The following is a 22,130-nucleotide window of genomic DNA, read 5'->3' as shown; positions in this document are numbered from 1 at the left end:
CAGGGCCGGGACGGGAGAGGGAAACAGACAGAGCGAGAGGCCAGGGCAATGTTGTGGAATCTCCCCAGGGGCTTCTGGGTAAATGTTCATGGATGACAGCGTTTTGGAATGTTCACAAATGGAGAGTTTTAATTGGCCAGAGGCCCTGACTGGTTTAGTAATCAGAAATGGACTCCGGTGGCAGAGGGCTCCGATTTATGGATCCCAGTGTGTGCTTTGTTTGTGAGATTGTGAGGTCTTTAGAAAAAAAATAACTCAAAAACGCGGAAGATTTTGCAAAGATGAACATATTAATGTGACAAATTGTGGGTCTGAATGAGAAATAGACTGTGTCAAGAGTTTTTCTGTGGCTGCAAAGTGCTTCTTTGTAAAAAAGCAGCAGATGAGACATGGAGATTGTAGTGAGTTGTGCTGTGCCTTGTGCTGTGCACAAGCAGGCATGCCTTTCTTCCTCATCATAGTCATGCCATGTGACAAGCAAATTTTGGCAGTTTGGTGTTTTGACAGCTGCCTTGTGGAAGAGATTTTAATTCCTGATTTATTTAAGGAAACATCATTTTACACTGACATTATCCAAAGCCCTGTGGCTGGCGGCGTAGCTGAAAATATTCACTCCAGAGAGTACTCCACTAAACCAAAACTTCCTGCCTCATAAATGGATGGTGAGCATTGTTCTAAGTGGAGTAAATCTCTCATGTCACAAGCGGTGCGAGTGTTTCCTGAGCTTGGCACTAGCGAGACGCTTCCTCCCAGTAGTAGATCCTGTTATTTATGGACGTTACTGATGGTCTGTGCGATTGTTCTTTTGCATTAACCTCTAACACCTCGGGTTGAAGCTGAATCACAGGTCAATTCAACATTATTGTCTCGACTCGTTATGCGAGGGATCGCTGCTTTTTCACGTCAGCTGACATCATGCCAAGTGACAAACATGATAAATACTACATGACGCAAAGTCAGATGCATCCTGGTGTCATGTCTTTATTAGATTAGATTTAGGTTAGAGTCGACTTTGTCCTTGCACACAGAGGCATTGTAACTATGATTTGTACAGTATAGAGAGAACTAACAAGTCATATGACTGTTGTATGAAGTATAGATTCATGCATACGCCCATTATACAGTTCAGCCTTTATTTCACAGTACTCCGTTGCTCTCTAACTCTACATTGTTATGCATAATGTCAACATGTGGTCGATCTATGTAGCTACAATAATTACATATATTCTTTCTTCTATATTTAAATCTGCTTTAGATGAATATGACATGACCAATCATTTCATAACTAGAAAATCTACAGATACAGCATATATACACTATGAATCTGGAGACAAACGCCTATTCTTTATTTTGGCAAACATACAGACGTTTAGGTCGCAATTTCAAACAATTCCTATAAAAGATTTTACTACCTAACTTTAAATGTTAAAAGCCATCGCCCTCTTCACGGTTCCATCCTTTATAGGTTATGGGCTAGTTATGGCAGTAGTGTAATGTCTGAGTCATGGGACGGCTGGAGCCTCACTCTAAAAGCGGTTTCTCACTCCATGCGAGTGTCAGCAGATCTCCAGTATGCGTAGCGGAATATCCCGGCCTTATGAAAGGAGATAGCTTATGTAGATCATCAACATTTCAATGTCCTTCATCCCAACTGTAAATAAAACCCTCTTCAAACATTCACCATCACAACTTCAACTGTACTTCCTGTCCTTTTTGGATAGCTTTGTGGTCCAGTTATGCTCAAGAGATACTGAGCGGCGGTTAAGTGAAACACTTCACATTAAAGGAAAGTAATGGACCAGGTTTGGCATCGCTACCCACCATTTTGTTCAGACACTTCAATCAGATACAGAAGTCCCCCTGCCAGCAAATTCAAGCTCTTTTAAACTTTCCTTATGAACTGAGAGCTGAAAATCATTATTGGTTTAGCCAAAACTGCTATAAACTTGTCATTACTCTATTTTTGTAAGAGACTGAAGTGCAGAAACAGAGTAGGTGGAAGTATCGCCCTGCCCTGATTATCTCCATATGAACAGCCCGGTCTCTAATAATGGTTTCCGCTTACAGCATAATGTTATTGAACATTTTCTCCCTTTGCGGTGATTCAGTCATAGCTCTGAATACACCCATGCACTCAGGATATTAGTGTGTAAGATAGATGTATGTGGACGGCTGTCACATTTAGTTTGGCTTTTAAAATTGAATTGAAATAGTTCTTGCATTGTGCTTTTTTTATTTTATTTTACAGTTTCACATACGAGGCCCTATTACGCTTTCTGAAAACTATTTGGTCTGGACTCCACATATAAAGTCGTTGCAACAGTTTTTTTTTGATTTACAGTACTTTAACTATTGTCATCACTTAGTATGATCATGCATTTTATTTGTATTTTACTGTGAAATAACATTTCAATCATTCGGGCAATTCCACACAATGTAGTATAACTTTAATTTAATCTTATTTGACTGGACAGAACGTTTAAATGTGTTGTTGAAGCTCTCCTCGTGAAATCTGAAAGGTTACTATTAGTGCGTCAGGGTTACGGTTATGCCGTCTTCAGGACATCCCTGGTTTGGCTGCTGAGAAAAGAACTGGGGAAAAACTGGATGGGGAGGGAAAATGAACAAGACACACTCCCCCCCCCCCCCCCCCCTTTTTTTCAGCTACTACTGGCATCAAGCCCTTGAGCCAAGAGTCTGCGGTTGTGCTGAGCAGCAGCCCGGCGTGAATGTGTGGATGTTTGTAACCTTCCCTCCCCCTGCAGCTACTCCTCCAGGTTGTAAATAAGACTGAGCTCTCCGTCCGTTCGCCTCGTTAAAGGATTTCTTGTAATACGCCGGGAAATATCATGTTGTACCTTTTAGCTCTTTTCCTTAACAGCACTGTGAAAGTATGAGGTATAAACGGGACACTAGTGGCTCAGATATGTGCTTCACTTTATACTTTGGCTTTTGCACGTTTTTATTTTTACGGCTCTAGACTGATCTCACGAGGGAGATTCCCCCCGCTGAACGCTGCACAATTACGGAGCCTTGAAAACATTTACTCTATTTTTTTTATATATATGTTGGTTTAATTTCAAAATGACACATCCAACGTTTGAACCGAATACTGCCTTTCCAAGTTTTTTAGTGAAAGCTCATAAAAGTAAAGCATTCAGAGACTTTTGCTTTCATATCAGTGATTTATTTTTATTTCCTTCTTTATTGAAGACAGAATTATCTGAATTGTTTGAAACATTGAATTACTGACTGGGGAACTAATTGGAAAATCTTTTCCAAAATGGATAAATGGCATTTTTAAATGAGTAATGGTTGAAAGAATTCACTTTTTAAGTCAAGATATAGACCACAATTGTAGGGTTCTCATAGATGAAAGAGGAGTGGAGACAAAAAGAAAGGGGTGATTTGACAACATGCTGAAACAGGAAGGAATTTAAGAAGGGAAAAGACTCAGAACAAGCAATTGCTATGATTTTGGAAATGAAATATGCAACTGTTTACAGCCTTTTTTTTTTTTTTTAATCTCTCCTTTCAACTGGAGCCCTTTTACATATTCCTACGCCTATCACACACGTCACGCTTATGAGTTAAACTTAACACCTTAAAAAGCAACAACGGGGGGACTCCTCAAAAGACCACAGGTTGAGCTCATGTGATTGTGCATGACAGGATGTGGAGCAGAACAGAAAGCTACTCAACAAATGGCACCAGTCCCCCCCCCTCCCTCCCTCCTCCTCCTCCCTCCTCCTCCTCCTCCTCCTCCCTCTCCAGGATAATTACACCGTAGACAGGGGTGAGGAGCAAGAGGAGAATGTTATGGCTGCAGGGCGTGCAAATTTACAACAGTCTCGGTGAGTAATGCTCCGCAGACTGGCAGCTCCTCTCCTTTACATGTTATAGCAAGGAGCATAATACGCCAATTAATAGTCAGCCTTTTGTATTCATAAGTGTTGTCTCTTTACACCACCGCTCGGCGCGTTTCATACACAGCGCTCGTCTCGCAGTCCGACTCGAGATGCGTTCACACGATTGTCATTTGTTTTGAAATGAAATCGTCCCGGTATCGTATGTCCATCATCCACACACCCACTGCCTCAAATGACCTGCTTTCCCCCCCTGGGCTTGAATTAGTATGTACATAAGCTATGAGCAGCTTACAGTTCATTTAATTATTTACAAATGTTGATGGCTGTGTGAACGCTCGGAGGTTTTGGTTCAGTCACAGACCACCAGGCTCCAATTAGTGACAGAAGTCTGTGGATGGTTTGCGACATGTGGTACCCCGTGGCTTCCTTCACGTCTCTCTTGGCAGTCTTTAGTGATGTTCTGAGTTCAGGAGGGTACGGAAATAATCCTTGAGGGACTTTTATGACTTGAGATCGGGGTGTATGACCGTCGAGCTTTTCTATTTATATTTTTTGCACATGTTTGCGACTTTTATGGCTCTGAATTGCCTGTATGTTTTTTTTTGTGTGTGTGTGGGAATGTATGGTGGTGGTGTTATTATTGGAGTGATTGGGGTTTGGTGGTGGTGGTGGTGGGGGAGGTGGGGTAGGTGGGGGGGCTGTGAGTTACTGTGTGTGGTGGATGTGCTGGCTGGCGGACAGGGAGGGTCAGAGGACAGGACCTCTCTCAGAGGAGTGGCTGTTAACCCCTGACCTCGCTGGTTAAGCCTGCAGGGTGGTGGCGGTCGAGGTGGAGGGCGCGCAGGGAGGTGGCGGTGGTGGTGGTGGTGGTTTTGGGGGGGGGGCACCCTGAGGTCCGTCTGGTTCAGGGGCACATGATGGCAGGCAGAGGGGGCGGTGAGGTGTCTAATCTGGTTTTTGTCTGTGAGGCGTTTTCACCTCCCCCACCATCCTTCCTCTGAGAACAGTTTGAGAGGCAGGACAATGTCAAAGGGAAGTGACTTATTTTATGAGCCATTTAAAGGGGATGGTGGTCTCCCCACAAAGGAGAAGCAGAGAAGCGAGCGGAGTGTTGATGAATGCCACGACACACATTCACATGTTTGTTTACAAGATGCAGCTCTCTTGTTTTGACCACCATAAATGGCAGTTTTCCTCTCCGGAGTGACACTCGAACAATGTTCTGCCTCTGTGTCTTATTACATCTTAAAGCACTCGAGAAGCTGACGGCTTGAGAGGCCCCTAAAAGGAACTCCATAAGGCAACAGAGAGCCAGGTCACCCATCATCACACAAAGACTATTCATGCTCGTGACTGTAGAGAGACGACGCACCCAGCTCGATTGTGAAACAGCGAGGCCCGAAACATGTCACACAAAGTCCAGCGTGATGTTGATTTTTATAGGATCTAACTCTTCTTTTTAACTTCGTAACTCTCTTGTGCTCCGGCTTCGGTACGTGCCATTTTTCTCCCAGTGGTTTGAGAAATTGGCTGCCAAAATGTTTTCACAAAGTATGCATTAGCTAAGAATCTTCAGTTTTCAGAGACTTAATCCTTTGGGCTAACAATGTGACATTTGTACAGACATTCCTGTGAAATATTGACCATCTCACTTTTATTTGTGTACTTTGGTAACTAGGGCTATTTTCCACGTGGATATAGCCCCTTTTGATTGTACGGGCTGTGCTGCGGGCAAGCAGGGGGCCCTGCTGGAGGAGAGACTGGAGGGCTGTTTCACCTAAAAGTTCAGTGTGTGTGTGTGTATGTGTGTGTGTGTGTGTGTGTGTGTGTGTGTGTGTGTGTGTGTGTATGTGTGTGTGTGCTCCCTGTACCTCCAATCATGCTGGTACAAAGAGCCATGTGTTGAGCAGTGATGTGATGTGTGAATATGTTTAGGTTGGGGCTGCCAACTGTGCCTGGGTGTGTGTGTGTGCGCGTATGTGCATGTGTGTATAGTGTGGGGGTGGGGGGGGGGTCTGGTGGAACGGGTGAGGGTTGGAGGGAGAGAGATGAGTTTGGAGAGAGGACTGTGAGAGAAGCAGTGACTTGAGGATTATTTGGACTTGATCCCAGACAGAGGGGTCCAGTTTATGGCGCCAGGGTGCATCCCTCCCTCTAGTGCCCTGTTTAGATGATTGTATCACTGAGTCACTTCTGACCCTACACTTAGATTTTTTTTTTTTTTTTTAACATTTTAGCTACAATGCTTGACATGCAGGGAACTCTTCTAAAAATATTTTGCTCCGTTACTTTCAGTGAAATGCCCAGTACGCTGAGGCTACTTGTATCTGAGATGCTTTAATAGCTCTACCAGTACACTTCAGACTCTTGAAGCTGTAGGAAACTTGATCTAGAAACCAGATTTTTTTTTTCTCCTCTTCCATATAGAGGTATACATGTGTAAAATAACAAAAAAAAGTCACTAGTTATGTCTCGCTTCTCCAACGGAAGGAAAAGGGTGTTTCTATTACATCCACAGAAATACTAAAACAACCTCACCGTTGTCACAGAGAAACAAATCCACATGGCTCAGGTTGTCATGGTGATACATTAAACATGGCAACCAGCGGTGAAGATAACAGAAAAACCCCACAGTGGTATGCTGTGAGATCGGGCCAGAGGAACTGTAACAAGCCAAACAGCAGAGAGTAAAATACCGCAGGGCTACCTCTTCATGTTCAACCCGACGACAAACAGAAATGAAAGTTTGTTTTGATGATGATGATACTGACGGAGTAGGAATAAAACTGAGAAGCGGCATCGGCTTTAGTTATCAAATCCGTTCAGCTCAACGAACGACATAACAAGCCTTGTTGTTTAGATATTATAAGCCTCAGGTATGTTTTCCCTTTGCTCTGTTGTCACTTGTTGCTTTGATTTTTTTTAATAGTGAATTTTATGTCTGTGACAAAACGACTCACAACTGATCAGAAACATGTATAATAATCAGGGAATAAATGATCAAAAAGCTAAAGTAAAGAAACAGCAAGAAGCGGTTAACTGGTATGATAACATTAGAGTGGATGTCAAGTTTACATAAAACATTCATGCATTTCTACGTTTCACATGTAAAGAACAGGTGCATTACGCACAGTTGAAAACGTGCAAAGCGGAGCCGCCGTTATCACTTTAGGCTAAATTTATGTCGTTGAGACGTTCAAAGAGTCTTTCAGAAAACACAGCATACCATTACAAGTCATTGAAAGCTCCAGTCCATGTATGACATGCAAGTAGCAAGAACCTGTGCAGACACACAGGCCTCGAGTCAGTGAGCGCGAGCTGGTGGGGAAAACTAAACAGGCCGTTGGTGCCTGCATGCACTGAAAGGATCTCTGTGTTCTCCCAAATTCCAACAGCCACGTTTAAAACAAAACATTATTGCAGCTGCAACTTTGCATTCGTCCTCCCCTGACCCTCCCTTTAATTGGATGTTAAACTCACTTTTGACAAAGTTGGCAGTTACTCTCGTATCAAACGCAGTATTTACATCTTGAATAAAGGTTCTGATGTGAAAGCTCCGAATAGGTTTTTTTGACTCAGTCCGCCGCCATGTTCACAATTCTGCAGACCAGTTTTGAAAATGTTAGAATGTTAAAGGTTGTCTGTCTAGACTAGCATTTTCAGAACATTTCACAATCTACATTGAAATTCCAAAACAACAGAAAAACACTTCACATCTCTCTTGTAAGAGACACTTAAGCCTGCAGCTCTTCACTGTTTCCAGCAAGTGGATTTATGTTGTTTGGTTACTGAGCAAATGGCGAATAAAAGCGAGCATCACCACTTCAGAAATGGATCACATGATCAGTCAGATGCCTGAGGTCACATGGCAGTCATACATATGCATGTTTAAAAAGGTGCTTCCCCACGTTCATGATACAACAGTGAAAAAAAAGACTGGTGCTTTCCTGTGTTATTTCAAATGTCATTTCTCTTCAGTTGTCGAAATGCTTTTTAGATTAACTACATCTATGTGCACATGGCTGGATTCTGTCTTCTTACCTGCAAAGTGGGTGAAGAGCTAATCCTCTTCCTCTTCAAAGTCTGTGTTTTAGAGGGACATGGCACTCTTGGAAAGCTTCAGCTCTGAACTATCAATCAGGACAGCGGAGTGCCAGGATAAGAGCAAGGCTCTGTAAAGTGGCGAGCTAAAGACCGCTCTGAGCTGAGTGTTGCAATTAATCCACTTAAGTGCAGTTAAGGGGGTTTTCACACCCAAGGTGCGTTTGATTTTGTGAGGGGTGAAGTTGTTACTTAACAATCTTAAGGTTTTATTTCAAAGAAAAGCAAGGATTAACAGTTGATGAAACAAGGAAAATGTCCATTAAAGTTGGTCAGTTGGTTAATTTAATAGTAACCCCACAGATGTTGACAAAGCCTCTCTGTAGGCGTACAAAAGTTTATTGTAGAAATTGAATGACTTTTAGAGGCTTTACGTATGTTGCAGTTTGTGTTGTTTTATGAGAAATCATCCCGCAGAGCAGAGCAGATTTGTATTCTGACAGGCTTCTGACTGGATGTATACTGTAGCAGTGTGTGACTCGTGATCACAATCTCACACGGTGTATAATAGTGTATTCTCCTCGTCTTCTTCCAGGAGCCCCCCTGAAAGTGTGTCCGCAGGGTTTCTCCTGCTGCACCGTGGAGATGGAGGAGAAGCTGAGCCAGCAGAGCCACTCGGAGATCAAAGCTCCCGTCTCCAAGCTTAGCACCAACCTACAATCCATCTTCAGACAGAGGCACGACCACTTTGACAGTAAGCAAACACACTTACACAAACAAACACACACATGCACACCAGCCACCTTTCAGTCTACATTCTGCTGCTGGCCACAGTGTTCTCCGTTGCAGCAGCAACAGCAGCAGCAGCAGCAGCAGCAGCAGCAGCACTTGTGCCGCATGATTTTTGACGGACGCTTCCACCTGCCAGTGCACTGCCCCGAACGGAGACAGTCAGTCTGTGTCCGTTTGCCCGTCCACCTGTTTCTCAACGTCTCAGCTCCCTGCCTCATCGTCCCCCTCCCTCCCACCGCCCAGTCCCTCACCACCCGCTTTCCTTCTCTCTAGAGAGACACACGCGCTTCCAGACGGACCACACACATTTTCAGATCCAGTCTTCTCTGTACTTCCTGTTCCTCTATGTGTGTGTGTGTGTGTGTGTGTGAGAGAGAGAGCACATGTGTGTACGCCTGTAAATATTGGGATCAGGTTTCGGTTGCTGAGGGTGGGAGCGCATGGGAACATGCAACAATGCTGAGTCACCGAGGAAGTGGGACAGCTTTGAGTACCCTCGGCCACCCAACCGTGCCACCACCGCAGCCCTTCTGGAAAGAGGCTTGATGAGGAGAGAGGATGAAGATTTTGCCCCAAGAGACTGAAAAAGAACGTTTCGCTTGTAGATGTTCGGAAGTGTTCTTACGTTGGGTGGAGGGTTATCAGTTATGTACGCGTTGTTATGCATTTGTGTGTACACGTGCGTGTCTGCGCATATGCGGGTCATAGACCCTCAGATCTTATGTGTCTGTGAAAGAGAGCGAGGGATCGCCAGTATCGGGGAACGTGTGTATTGCAGCCAGATGTGAACAGGAATGTGACGTGTCGGAATGCAGTGGCTGCTCGAGCTGTCCCGCCCCTCTTTTTCTCCTCTCTTACTGCCCTTTGTCCCCATCTCATGCCTCACTCAGCCCTCTCCCAAAAACCCCTCTCTATGCCCCTCAGACCCTTCTTTCTCTTTCCATCTCTCTCTTCTCTCTGTCTCGCCGTTGATCACGTTTCACGTTTTTTGTGCTCAGTTCTGTCCTTCACTTTCTTCTTTATCACTTTCTTACATGACTCAACCGGTGCTTTCTATGACTCTTGTTTTAGGGCTGCAACTAACAACTATTCTCATGATCGGCTTTTCATTTCTCATGTATGTTTGCTCTCATAAAATGTTGGCAAATTGTGAAAAATGTCTCTCACAAGTTCCCAGAGCTCATGGTGATGTTTTCAAAAGGCTTGTTTTGGACCAGCAGTCCAAAACACAAAGATATTCAGTTTACTACCATAAAATAAAATAGTAAGAAAACCAAAAAATACACATTTGAGAAGCTGAGACCAGTGGATTTTGGGCATTTTTGCTTAAAACACAGTTAAACGATTATCAAAATGGTTGCTGATTACTTCTCTGGCAATTGACTAATTGAATAATTATTACCTTAAGGTTTAATTTTTTATCGTGGAATCCCAAAATCTAGGTAGATCATGTTTTTAGCCAGTCAAAATGCCTATTTAAACATGAAGTCTGGCTGCAAAGTTTCCTCAGTTGTCTCTTCAGAATTGCATGTAATCTGACACACTTGTAACATCTTGTAACATCATCTTCAGTAAGTGTTGGAGAGCAGGATCTGTTGCTATATGAAAGAGAGCAAGTTTTCCTGGTTGCATAAAGTGAAATCTCTCGTAGCTGCATTTCATTTTGGTGTAATAGGGCTACAGTTGTTGAAGTTATTCATTGTGTGCAGATTTTGTGATGGATGTCTTCCTGCATGATTGTTTAAAGTAATAATTGCCAAATGAGGTAACACAATGATGATTGAGCATATGGCCCAATGATGAAAGCTCTTGCATTTGCAGTATTATGAACTGGGTGTTGGTGGCGACATTACCGGGAAAAATCACAAGCGGAGCACAATTAGTGACACGTTTTTCCATCACCCAGCAGTGGTTGGTCTGGCAGAGAGGGGTAGGCAGAGCTAATGCAACAGACTCGCTCTTCAACTCACTTGGGTGTGAAGCAACATAGTGTTTTTTTTTCCAGTCTCTGCTAGTTTTGACATCACACAGGTGACACTGTTTGGATCTCTGGGAAGTGAGGTCCAAAAACACACCTGCAGTTACCGCTTATTGCCATAGGTGCCGCCAAAGAGAACTAAACAGAGATCTTCAAGATTGTTACTTTAAAGGCATCAAAAAAAATCCCCTAATGTTTTACATCTAAAAAAAAAAAACTTTCACTGTGGCTACAGCTGAGCATTTTGAAGTGAAAATCCACGTTTACCCTTTTATATCACACCGCCAAACAGCAAGAAATAGAAGGCATCTTTCTACTGAATGTTATTAGTTTTTTAGGGCATTTTTTCTCTCTCACATGATCATTACAACCAACCAATCATGTAAAAACCTTCACAGCTGTAGGATCATGTAGGTGGCCTACAGGGGGCAGCCCCGGTGTATCCCCCCACCTCATCATTGCCGGCAGGATGCTGCTGTCTCTGAACTGTTAGATGTAGGATCTCTTTACAAAGGCCTGCTGTGCTTTCTTCCACCTGCACCATTAGAGACGGCTCTCTCACTGGATACGGTGACTGGCTCAGGTTGCTTTCCTATTATTTCCCGTTGTCACATCGAGACACCCAGAAGCAGGCCATTTCCTGTCGGAGAGAAAGCGGCAGAGGAATTGCTTATCATCGCATTCGCTGTTACAGAACATGAACAGTAACAACGATGACGTCAGCTCAAGCGCTTGTGAGGAGTGGAGGTGCAGATGTGCATAAACACAGCTGCAAACGTACATGAAGACAGATGCAACAACATGCACCCACACACTAACAAACTCAGGAAGTGGTGTATGTGATTAGGCAGGCTCTCATCATGCGCCTGGAGCTGGGAGTCATGGCCAATTAAGACCAGAGCCAGAAATAGTTCTCCCCTCTCTGTGTCTCCTCACTGTGTGTTTGTCCTGGCCTCAGCCTGTCTGTCCTGTTGCACTGACCCCGTCCAACAGAGCAAGCATATGTCTGGGATTTAAGCACTTGGATTAAGGCCCCTCGCCTCCAGACACACATACACACACACATACACACACACACACACACACACACACACACAAAACGAGAGACATCCATCCACAGCACTGAAGTCCAACAGCAGGAGGGACAGAATCCCATCCCATAAGAAAGGGGAGAAGAGCAGGGACTAATTGGCACAAATAGGACGCAATTACTGCCTGGGCTGAGATTGGGAGGAGCAGAGTTTATAGGGACACGGGTGGGGGGTTGGAGGTGGGGGGAGCTCCTCAGAGGAGGAAGTGGGAGGAGATCGGTCAGCTCCTCTGCTCCTGTGATGGATTGGGCCGAAGATCATCGCTCATAATTTAGGGCTCCTCTGTAACATGTGGGAACAGTGTGACAGGGTGAGAGGAGGGAGGGAGGGAGAGAGAGGGGGAGGAAGGAAAAGACAGATACTTACAGAGGCAGGAGTCGTTCTTCTTCTCCTTTACATTTCTCCTACAGCTTACACTCTATCCTGTGTAACCTTTCACCCACATTCTTGCAGACCACTGGCTGAGCGACAGGCGCATTTTTTTAATGGAAAAATCCGGAGGGAGTGCTCAGCTCCTCGGCCTGTTGGCAGACGGCTGCGTGTCATAAACTGTTTTTAATGACAATGCAAGATGCCTGTGTAATGCTGCTCATACTTCAGGCCCTCAGCTCGGGCCAAAGAGCCTCCACACTGCTTCCCCCCACCCACCCCCCCGCTGCCACTGCTAGCCCACACCCACACACCCCCACACACCCACCCACACACACACATCTCTCTTTAACCAGTGAATTTGGCCAACTCATTACAGGGCTTATCTGTTTAGCATATAGGCATTACCGCTCTGCTAAACTGTAGAAAGGAAATGGAGAAGTTTTGGGTTGTTCTCCTGCTTCTCGCCTCTTCCTCCTCCTCCTCCTCCTCCTCCTCTTCACCTCCTCCGTCTCCTTTCACTGACTTTAAACTTGTGGCTACTATGACATTCCAGGGGTGGGGGTGGACCTTTTGTTTTAATCTCTGTCAATGGAGCGTGGAACTTGGTGCCCTCTCCCCTGGCTTTGTGCATGTGTGTGTGTGTGTATGTGTGTGTGTGTGTGCTGGAGGTTGGGGTGTGGTGGTGGTGGTGGTGGTGGTGTGGGGGGGGGGGGGTGGCAATGATGGCGGGGAGGTAAATGGAGGGGCTGCAATGTTTCCGGTATCCTTGGTGACACAGTGGGGATTTGGAGTTAAAAAAGCCCTCAACTTAACCCGCCCCAAGCCGCCCTCACCCCTCCCCTTCCTCATTTTTTCTTTTTAGTGTGTCAGTCTGAAGTGGAAGTGACAGCGCTACTTGGGGACTGTGTGTGTGTGTGTGTGTGTGTGTGTGTGTGTGTGTGTGTGTGTGTGTGTGTGTGTGTGTGTGTGTGTGTGTGTGTGTGTGTGTGTGTGTGTGTCCGCTGGTGGCAGGGAGCGTTTAGTGACTCCCTCTGTGAGAGCATGGGAACTTTACATTTCAAAGCCGAGCAGAGGGCACCCAGAGAAACTGCAGCGGCACAGAAGTTCTGTGCGCATGGGGTAGCGAGGGGGAGACGGAGAGTGGATAAAAAAAAAAGAGAGAGAGAGAGAGATGATTGAAAAGGTGGTGAGTGTATGCTTGCGTGCACGCGAGACTGAAGGTGAAGCATTTTTCAGAGACGCTGTGGAATTCTCATTTTGTTCAGATTAAGAAAGTTGGGGGGTGTTCGTGGGAGAGGGGGGCCTGGATTATTGGGGGTGGGGGAAAGCAGTGAAGGGGGGTGGGAGGGTGGGGGGGGGGTGATGGACATTCCTCAGGATGAAGTAGGTCATTGTTCCCTGTCTCTACTGAAGAGAGCTCTCTGAAGGAACTGATGAAGTGAAAGCAGAGGAGGGGAGGGAGATGCAGGGCTGGATGGGGGGTACAGGTCCATATACGGGAGGGGAGGGGGGTCGCATTATTCAGTAATCCTATTGAAAATGCCTCTGAAGGACAGTCCAAGAGAAGCCGGGGAGAAAAGGAAAGCGAATGGAATGTGACAACAGAAAAATGCCATTGATGGTGGTCAGTTTGAAGCGGCTTGATGTGGAGAGACGTCTCGGCTGAATGGCAAGTCCACAGAGACGAGGAGCAGCGCCGCTCTCATACTTGGCTGCTCGCTCAGCCTGACACAGATGCTCCGGCTCCACCTTTCACCCCCTCCTGCTTCACTACTCTCATCTAATTTCTAACTGTCCCGCATCCCAGCTCACATTCCTTTGCCTTTCAGCCAAGATTTTCTGCTTAAACTGTTTCAGTTGAGATACTCAAAATGTCAGGACAGGGGCACAGGTGAATAACCATCAGTCTGATTTCAAATGGTGGCAGCAGTTCAGGCATAGTAGGATCAAGTTAAAGTGTTTTATTGTCATATGCACAGTTAAAACAAGTCATAAATAAAGAAGAAGAAGAAAATAAATAATGTCAGGAGAGATAAATGAAAATGAATAAAATATCTGAAGAAGTAAGTGTGTGTGTGTGTGTGTGTGGGGGGGGGGGGGGGGGGGGGGGGGGGGGGGGGAGGTCTCCAAATTTCAAGATCTTCAGATATGCTTTTCTTTCTGCAGTATTTCAGTTATTTACATACACTGTGGTCATGTTGGAATGTGTATATTATTATAACCTGATGGAGACCCAACAATATGTTTGTGTGTTGTTTTGTAAAAGGATACCCATGAAGTGTGAATCTGCTGTACCCAAACAAGTGAAATAAAAAAAACAAAGGACTGATGAAATCAGGCCTGAGTATTTGTAAATGTTCTAAGCAATATGTTAACCATCATACAAATTGAATTTCCTTCCTAACATATCTAAAATAAATCCTTCCCTGTAGACGAGCACTCAAATGTTAACAACGTAAGATTGTTTGTTCTTGCTCTCTGGCAATCTCAGCATTTAGTCATCACACTAAACCTCACCAACCCCTCCCCTCTTCTTCTCTCCGCAGAGTTTTTCCGTGAGCTTTTGAAAAATGCAGAGGTCTCGCTGCACAACATGTTCGTGCGAACATACGGGATGATGTACGTGCAGAACGCAGAGCTGTTCAAGAACTTCTTCGAGGACCTGACGAGGTACTACGTGTCCGGCAGCGCCGCCGTCAACCTGGACTCCATGCTGTCAGAGTTCTGGGCCGACCTCCTGGAGAGGATGTTCCGGCTGGTCAACGTGCAGTACGAATTCAGCGACGCCTACATGGAGTGCGTCAGCCGGCACACGGAGCAGCTGCAGCCCTTCGGCGATGTGCCTCGAAAGCTCCGCATTCAGCTGACACGGGCGTTTGTCGCCGCACGGACCTTCGTGCGCGGCCTGGCGCTCATGCCAGAGGTGGTCAATAAAGTTTCTACGGTAAGTAAGATAGCTTTAAAGCTTTTCTTTGTTTCAAAAGCAGTCAGAGATGATACATCTTTAAATCTACTTCTGGGTACTGAAGTGGTTTCCAAAAGCACAATCCATCCATCCCTCCCTCCTGTGACTTCATATCTTTCTGGGAAAATCTGGCTGCGTTTCCATTACTGTGTGTCTGATAACATAAACCACTCTTGCTGTTCTGGTATGACATGTTTTTCCACTGCACTGAGTGATTAATTGATGATTAGATTATACTGCTTTGTGGTGTTGGCTTATAAAATTAATGGTCATGCTTTTTCAGAGTTTAAGTATGTCTGAGTGTGTGTTTCTCCGCTGTGAACTGTGGTGCAATGATAACAGTCTGCTAACTGCCCTCCGCCTCCTGCAGGTCAGCGCGTCTCCCAGCTGTGTGCGAGCGGCCATGAAGATGTTGTACTGTCCCTACTGCTCAGGCCAAGTGGCCCTGAAGCCCTGCCAGAATTACTGTCTGAATGTGATGCGTGGGTGTCTGGCCAACCAGGCCGACTTAGACACAGAATGGAACAACTTCCTCGGTAAGTGACCGTCATGTGAACAAGAACACCTTCTGCAGCCATTATGAAATTAACCTATAACCATAAAGGCTTAAAGTGTTTGATTTGGCAGCAGGGTATGTTTATATAACTCCCTGCTTTTGTGCTCTTTAAAAGTTTCCGCTCCTACACTCGTATCAACCTTATCTAATCCATCTTTATCTAAACATGCACCCCTCTTTACCTTTGTGGGCATGAAACCAGTGCGACATGTATAACAAAGAAACACAGTGTTTATTGTAAAAAAAAAAAAAAAAAAAAATCATGTACAAACACGTCCCTCATTCTTTAGTAATCTGTATAAGTAAAGCAGAGTGGGAGGGATTGTACAAATTGTACGTGTTGTGGCCCACAGGACGAATGCAGCTCCTGTGTTTAGTAAACACAGCAGCAGATCAGTTTCTTTACGTTTAGGATGGTGTATATGTCCTCTGCTCTCCTCTGTATGTATTATATTTATTCTACGTGACAGACTTATGTGACAAAAACATGTTCCCTGGTTTCTATACCACCATTACATGAGTCTGTCTCTGCCTGCTGACACTGCTCCTGTCTGGTTTCTGCTGCCTCCTCACTGTGCAGCAGCTTCACTCTGCCATAATCTGACGGCTCCTTTCACTCTTTAATGATCTCCCGCTGGTGGGCATGTGCTTCCCCCTAGTGGCAGTTGTTTGCAACACCACCCTCAGTCAGAAGATTTCCCAATGAATCACTTTCTACAGTGTTTTTAAATGATTACGTTCTGTTTTTCAGATGCCATGCTTAGTCTAGCCGAGAGGCTGGAAGGTCCCTTTAATTTTGAGTCTGTTACGGATCCCATCGATGTGAAGATTTCAGAGGCCATCATGAACATGCAAGAGAACAGCATGCAAGTTTCACAGAAAGTCAGTATCTTTTTCTCTTCTTTTTGACACACTGAAGAAATAAAAAAGATTCAGTTTCACTTACTCTGCTTTCTACTTTATGTTCACCTGTGTCAGGTTTTCCAGGGATGTGGGCAGCCTAAACCAAGCATGAACTTCCGCTCCAGACGTTCTGTCAAAGAAACAGGCTTTACTGGCCGCTTCCGCCCCTACAGCCCTGATGCCAGACCCACCACCGCCGCAGGGACCAGCTTAGATAGACTGGTACGGACTAAGAAAACACACAGCACAACCAGACTCATGTGTTTCTTTTCTTGAAGTAGTTGTGTCTGACTGTTTTTATGTGTGTGTGTGTGTGTTTCCTACTCAGACAATTGATGTGAAGAAGAAGCTGAAACAAGCAAAGAAGTTCTGGTCCACACTGCCAGAGACGGTGTGTGCAGATGAGAGGACTGCACCTGGGGACGACTGCTGGAATGGAACAGCAAAGAGCAGGTAAGGGTACCGTGCATGTAAAATCTCATTTTCATTTATCACAAGACAATCCAACATCCTGAACATCTGCTTGTTCTACACAGGTACGAGTCAGTCGTCATTGGCAATGGACTGGCCAATCAGGTGTCCAACCCTGACGTGGACGTGGATATAACAAAGCCAGACACTGTGATTCGCAGTCAGATCGCAGTTTTGAAGGAAATGACAAGTTGGCTGAAAGCCGCGCACAGCGGCAACGACATCTCTATTGATAACGGTGAGGATGGTAGCCGTAGGACTTTCTTTACGACAAGATATCCTAGTTGTACAAATCTGACCCCTCTTGTCTTTCTCGTGTCCAGATGAGGACGGCAGCGGAGGTGAGGAGAGCGGCAGCGGTTGCGACTCTGCGTCCTGCGACACAGACCGGGACATCTACTTCTCCACTCCACCGAACCCTGGCAAACCCATGGTCAATCCGGTGCAGAGTGGAGGTTCATCATCCGGAGCCAGGGCTGCCTCACAGGGAAGCATGGCGCTGGCGCTCTGCTCGCTGGCCCTGGCCCTGCTCGCTCACCACTTGAGATAAAACTGGCTGGGCAGGGAGAGGAAGAGAACGACCAGGAATGACGGAGCGAAGGGGAAAACTGTCAGAGAGACTTTAAAAAGACTGCCTTCAGGACCTTGGACTGTCCGCCATTGGGGGGAAGACTCTTCTTAATATTACAATAACTTCACTTTTAATTATTTGTTTGTATGTTTTTAAGGACATCAGTGTACAGCAATATGATTTTGCCACCTTTTTCCCCCTTTTTCCCCCCAGGTAAACCTTTACTCCTTATGGCTCTTTTGGAGCTACAGTATGGTTCTGGCTGCAGCATTACAAACATTATATAATTGTCTTATTTTGGCAATTTAATCTCATAATTCAATTTTGTGCCTTCTTCAATGATTGCCATACTAATATTGAGTGCCTGTGATGGGACATATCTTCATATTTCTGAGGATGTTCTTTCTTTTCATCAGTCTATTCTCGTTATTCTGAGATCAACAAATAATATAGCAAGTAAATCAGTGATTGTTATTAATGTTAATTCATAGCAATTATGAATGTGCAAAGTGTAAATGTTTTTTATACATTTGCATACATCAGCCAGTCAGAAATGATGAAGCTAGCTACAGTAGTATAGACTTGTTGATCTCAGCGAATGAACAGTGTGAGCTTTTTGTCTGTTTGCTTTGGAGAGATGTTGAAAGTCCTCTCAGGGCTGCAGAACGCAGCTCATCTCTCAGAAGTACAGTGAGAAGTTACAGCACAGGTATTTGTGTTTGAGCTGGAGATGGAATCATTCTTTAGAAGAGCTTTTGGGGCTCTCTGCGAGCCCAAACATGCATAGTGTATGTCTGCTATGAGCATTATCACAACCTAACTTTTAATTGTTTCATTAATTTGTAATTTAATTGTTTCAGCTAAACAGTTCAATAGTATGGTCATACCTCATGCATGCTCTCATTGTCAATGCAATCTAGTGATGAGTTGAAAGTGTCTGATAGAGTTGAGATGCGTGGCTGGCATCCTGGTGAAAGGTAATCACGCCTTGGAAGGAGAGGGACTCCCCTGGCGTTACCCCTGAAGAAGGCAAAGCTGACAAGTCCCGAATGCCCTGTTTTTGTTTTTGTTTTTGTTTTTTTTTGTTTGTTTGTTTTTGTACTGTAAGCTCAGTTCAGCACAGAGGATCTGACTCTGTACAGTCTTACATTTGAAAAGAAAAGGTGGCGACATGTACGTTCAGAGCGTTTCACATTAAACTAGAGAAGAGGAACAAAAGACAGTGCTTTGATCAAATGAAATCAAGAAAAGATTATTTTAATACAGGGTTTTATGTTGAAGAGGTGTTGTTATTTTTAGCTATTTTTGGTATGAAGATATATATTAGGTACTACAGTGGATTTTACTGCTAGTTTTAGGTGGTGGAAGAGGACAATGTGCACAGATAATAGGGGCACTTTTGGTCAGTGTGCACAGTTTTGGGGGGCTCTTTTTTTTTTTTTTTTTTTTTTTGCCCACATCCCCTGTCCCACAATACACACTTGTACCTCTTAAATGGCCTGTGTCAGTATAAATGGACTCATCCTGAACCATTTGATCTACCTATCCTCATCCTCACATTCACATCATTTCAACTTGAATGTTGAAGTGTTGTTACAAGAGCTACCAAAATGAATGCAATGTATGGTGCCTGATCTGATCTTTTTTTTTTTTTTTTTTTTTTTTTTTTAAACCTCGGTACATTATTAGCAACTTCTTAAGGTAAAAAAGAATGTAGGTGTTAATGGTTTATATCTGTTATCTGCTCAGATTCCTTGTTGGGTTTTGAGCACGTTGTTACCAGCTGACAAGCACAACATAAGATTTTCTGTTAATTTGATAATCAGGTCTGTGAGTTGCATTACCTGGCCATTTCATCTCTAAAAATATGCTGCCTCATGTAGCCTTTGTACAGTAACTTATGTATGTGTCTTATTGTCATTGCAAACATTCTCCTAGAACTGACATAGATGATCCAAAAATACAGTATTCAGAACGTTTTGATATGCGTAATGTAGGTGAAAAATATTATTAATGTCACAGAGTATTTGATTTAATTGGTATCAGATTTGGGGGCTTTAAATATGCATTTTGTTAAATTTAAAAAATGGATTTGCATGTTAGACCTTTGCTTGCAAATCTGAAACAACCAGCCGCAGTCAGGACAGATGATAAATACTGGACACAACTTTTTAGCCTCTTGTTTGGCTTTGAAATTGACAAGTTGATTGTAAGCTTACATTAAATTTTCTTCAAAAAAAAAAAAAAGTGATGTTCCTAATGATCAGTTCAGTTGTAAAGACTTGGAACGAATCAATGAGGACATCTTTGTTAAGTATCTGACTTTGAAGGAACATCTATGCAACCCACCTAAAATACTGAAGCCTTAATTTAAAGTGAAGCTGAGCTTCAGCAGCTCGATTTGGCGTTACTTCTGCATGTGACCGGTTCAATTCTCCTGCTTTTTGTGTACCACCAACATTTCTACAAGGGCTTGTGCATGTGTTCTTGTCATGTGGAAAAGTTGTGTTGAGTGTGAAGAAACGCAACTTTTTGAGAGTCAGAGGAAATGTTTTGGGGCGATGATGGTAAATGTCTGTGCTTGCGGGCCAGGGCAGCAACATTTTCCGGTTGGCGGGAGTTGTCCAGCTGCTGGATGTTGCTGTGGATCAAATGATCCACAGAGCAACTTCAGTCTAGTGACTTTGAAGTTGAGTTGGACGGGTGTTGAAACCTTTCCATCTGCCTTTGGCCCACAAGAACAGAAAGAACTCACTTTCTGAGGAGAGAGTGAGTGACTGACTGAAAAGAATAAAAAAATGTGTAAATAAAGAGCAGCCGTTTTAGATGTCTCTAAAAGAGGCCATAACAGTACACCAGATTTTTACTTGTCAGAGTATCTCCTAAATGTTATGGAAAAACAAGATGAGATAGATGTTAAATTGTAAGAGAAAATGTATATTAAACAACATTTCTTAGTCTTGTTGAAATAAAGACTGCCAATATTTAGATGGTTGTGAATGTCTTCTTTTTATCAACTCTCTTAATACACTGGTTACACTTTATTTGTCCAATGTTGGTACTCAGCTTTTTTATTTTGTTACTTAAAAGTCAACAAGAGTTTCAGGATATAGTGGAAAGTATTCAGCAGATATTGGATTGACATCACTTGAGGTAAATATCACCGTGTTGTTTAAATATAGTTGGTGAAAGATGGTTTTATATTTTAGGTTTGTCAAATAACAAATGACACTTTGATTTGGGAAACACCACACCCTAAAACGTTGTATTGTATTTGAAACATTGTAAGTTCACAGACAATGAATTGCATACCAGGTACAGAATAGACAGATTTCTTGTTTTCAGTTACTGGGAACCAGTAAAATTACCTCTGAGAGCTAAACTTGTATGACAGACATCTATCTACTCTAGCTAGTGAATGTGACATACAGAGTTCCAATGAAAAACCCATTAGACAATTACAAATCATTGTTCAGTGGCATATACTTCAAATTTAAAGTACACAATTTAGGACAAGAAAGGGTCACAACATTATCTAGGTGATCGCATTTTAGAGAAGCCACAAAGCAGTGCAAGAAGAAATGTTTCAGTACTTGAGGGCATTTTAAGCCCCTTTACTGTTAAGTAGTCAGCAAACAACTTATTTCACCACACTCTCCCCCTCAAAGAAAAAAAAAACTTCTCACCAGCTGAAATGTGTCTTTGCTGACCTCCAGTGGTTTAACATTTCATTTGCTGCAGTGATGTAGAAGAGTACTGTAGGGTGTGTCAGTACACTGTGACATCACTGGTGGGTGTGGTTACAGGTGCAATAGAGCGAACTTCTGACCACACTCATCAGTGAGGCTGACCATAGTTACCAATGTCTCTCTCTTTGCCATATTGTCTTTCAATTCAATTCAAGACATTCATTAGTTTTGTGTGTCATTAAAAAATAACTTACAGTTAGAAAATAACATTAATCCTAAATTAAGATAATCAGATTTATCCTGATTGGCACTAACAGAACTCCAGTGTTTTAGTCTGTTACCAATAATTTCAGTTAGCAGAATATATCCAATAAGCTCTCCAGGCACTGGCTGCCTCTACCTTACAGTAACTAAAGTAGTAACACATGAACAATTTTCTTACTTTTTTGCATGACATGAGAAGTGTCTGAGACGGGGGAGAGACTAAATGCAGTTCAGTGCAGTTCAGCTTAAGGATTTTCAGAAGAACATCTGTAGTCAGTGATGATCCAGCAGATTCCAGCACATACATACAGACATTTAGATGTTAATGTAACTGAGCCTGCAACAACAGCTGGTTACAGGATGTTTTGAACCTGTGACTCTTATTCTTGTTAAAGCATACAATCAGCTCTATTTGTGACTGCACAACAAGGGCCTTACATACCTTTGATGACACAGACGTATGTCCTCAATACTGTTTCTATCTGGGGATTTTAAAGATGAAAGGAGTTTATATTCTACAATGGTGGCTTTTTAAAAAGCTGATTCTGATATTTATTACTCTCATTAT

General features: G+C 43.7%; 1 protein-coding gene across 1 annotated transcript in view; it reads left to right on the top strand.

The window, feature by feature from the left end:
* Positions 1 to 20,597, top strand: part of gpc4 (glypican 4) — a 32,850-nt gene extending 12,253 nt beyond the window's left edge. The window contains exons 2-9 of the mRNA XM_042419630.1: positions 8,506 to 8,664; positions 14,690 to 15,087; positions 15,479 to 15,644; positions 16,416 to 16,546; positions 16,643 to 16,789; positions 16,896 to 17,020; positions 17,104 to 17,276; positions 17,362 to 20,597. Of these exons, the coding sequence (XP_042275564.1) occupies positions 8,506 to 8,664; positions 14,690 to 15,087; positions 15,479 to 15,644; positions 16,416 to 16,546; positions 16,643 to 16,789; positions 16,896 to 17,020; positions 17,104 to 17,276; positions 17,362 to 17,588 (1,526 nt within the window). The 3' untranslated portion in view covers positions 17,589 to 20,597. The remainder of the gene's footprint in view (positions 1 to 8,505; positions 8,665 to 14,689; positions 15,088 to 15,478; positions 15,645 to 16,415; positions 16,547 to 16,642; positions 16,790 to 16,895; positions 17,021 to 17,103; positions 17,277 to 17,361) is intronic.
* Positions 20,598 to 22,130: the final 1,533 nt, after the last annotated feature.

Source organism: Thunnus maccoyii, chromosome 8, assembly GCF_910596095.1.
Source record: "Thunnus maccoyii chromosome 8, fThuMac1.1, whole genome shotgun sequence".
In the NCBI taxonomy this organism is placed as follows: domain Eukaryota; kingdom Metazoa; phylum Chordata; class Actinopteri; order Scombriformes; family Scombridae; genus Thunnus; species Thunnus maccoyii.
The sequence above is the reverse complement of the archived record's forward strand: the minus strand, read 5'-3'. Positions and strand labels throughout refer to the sequence as shown.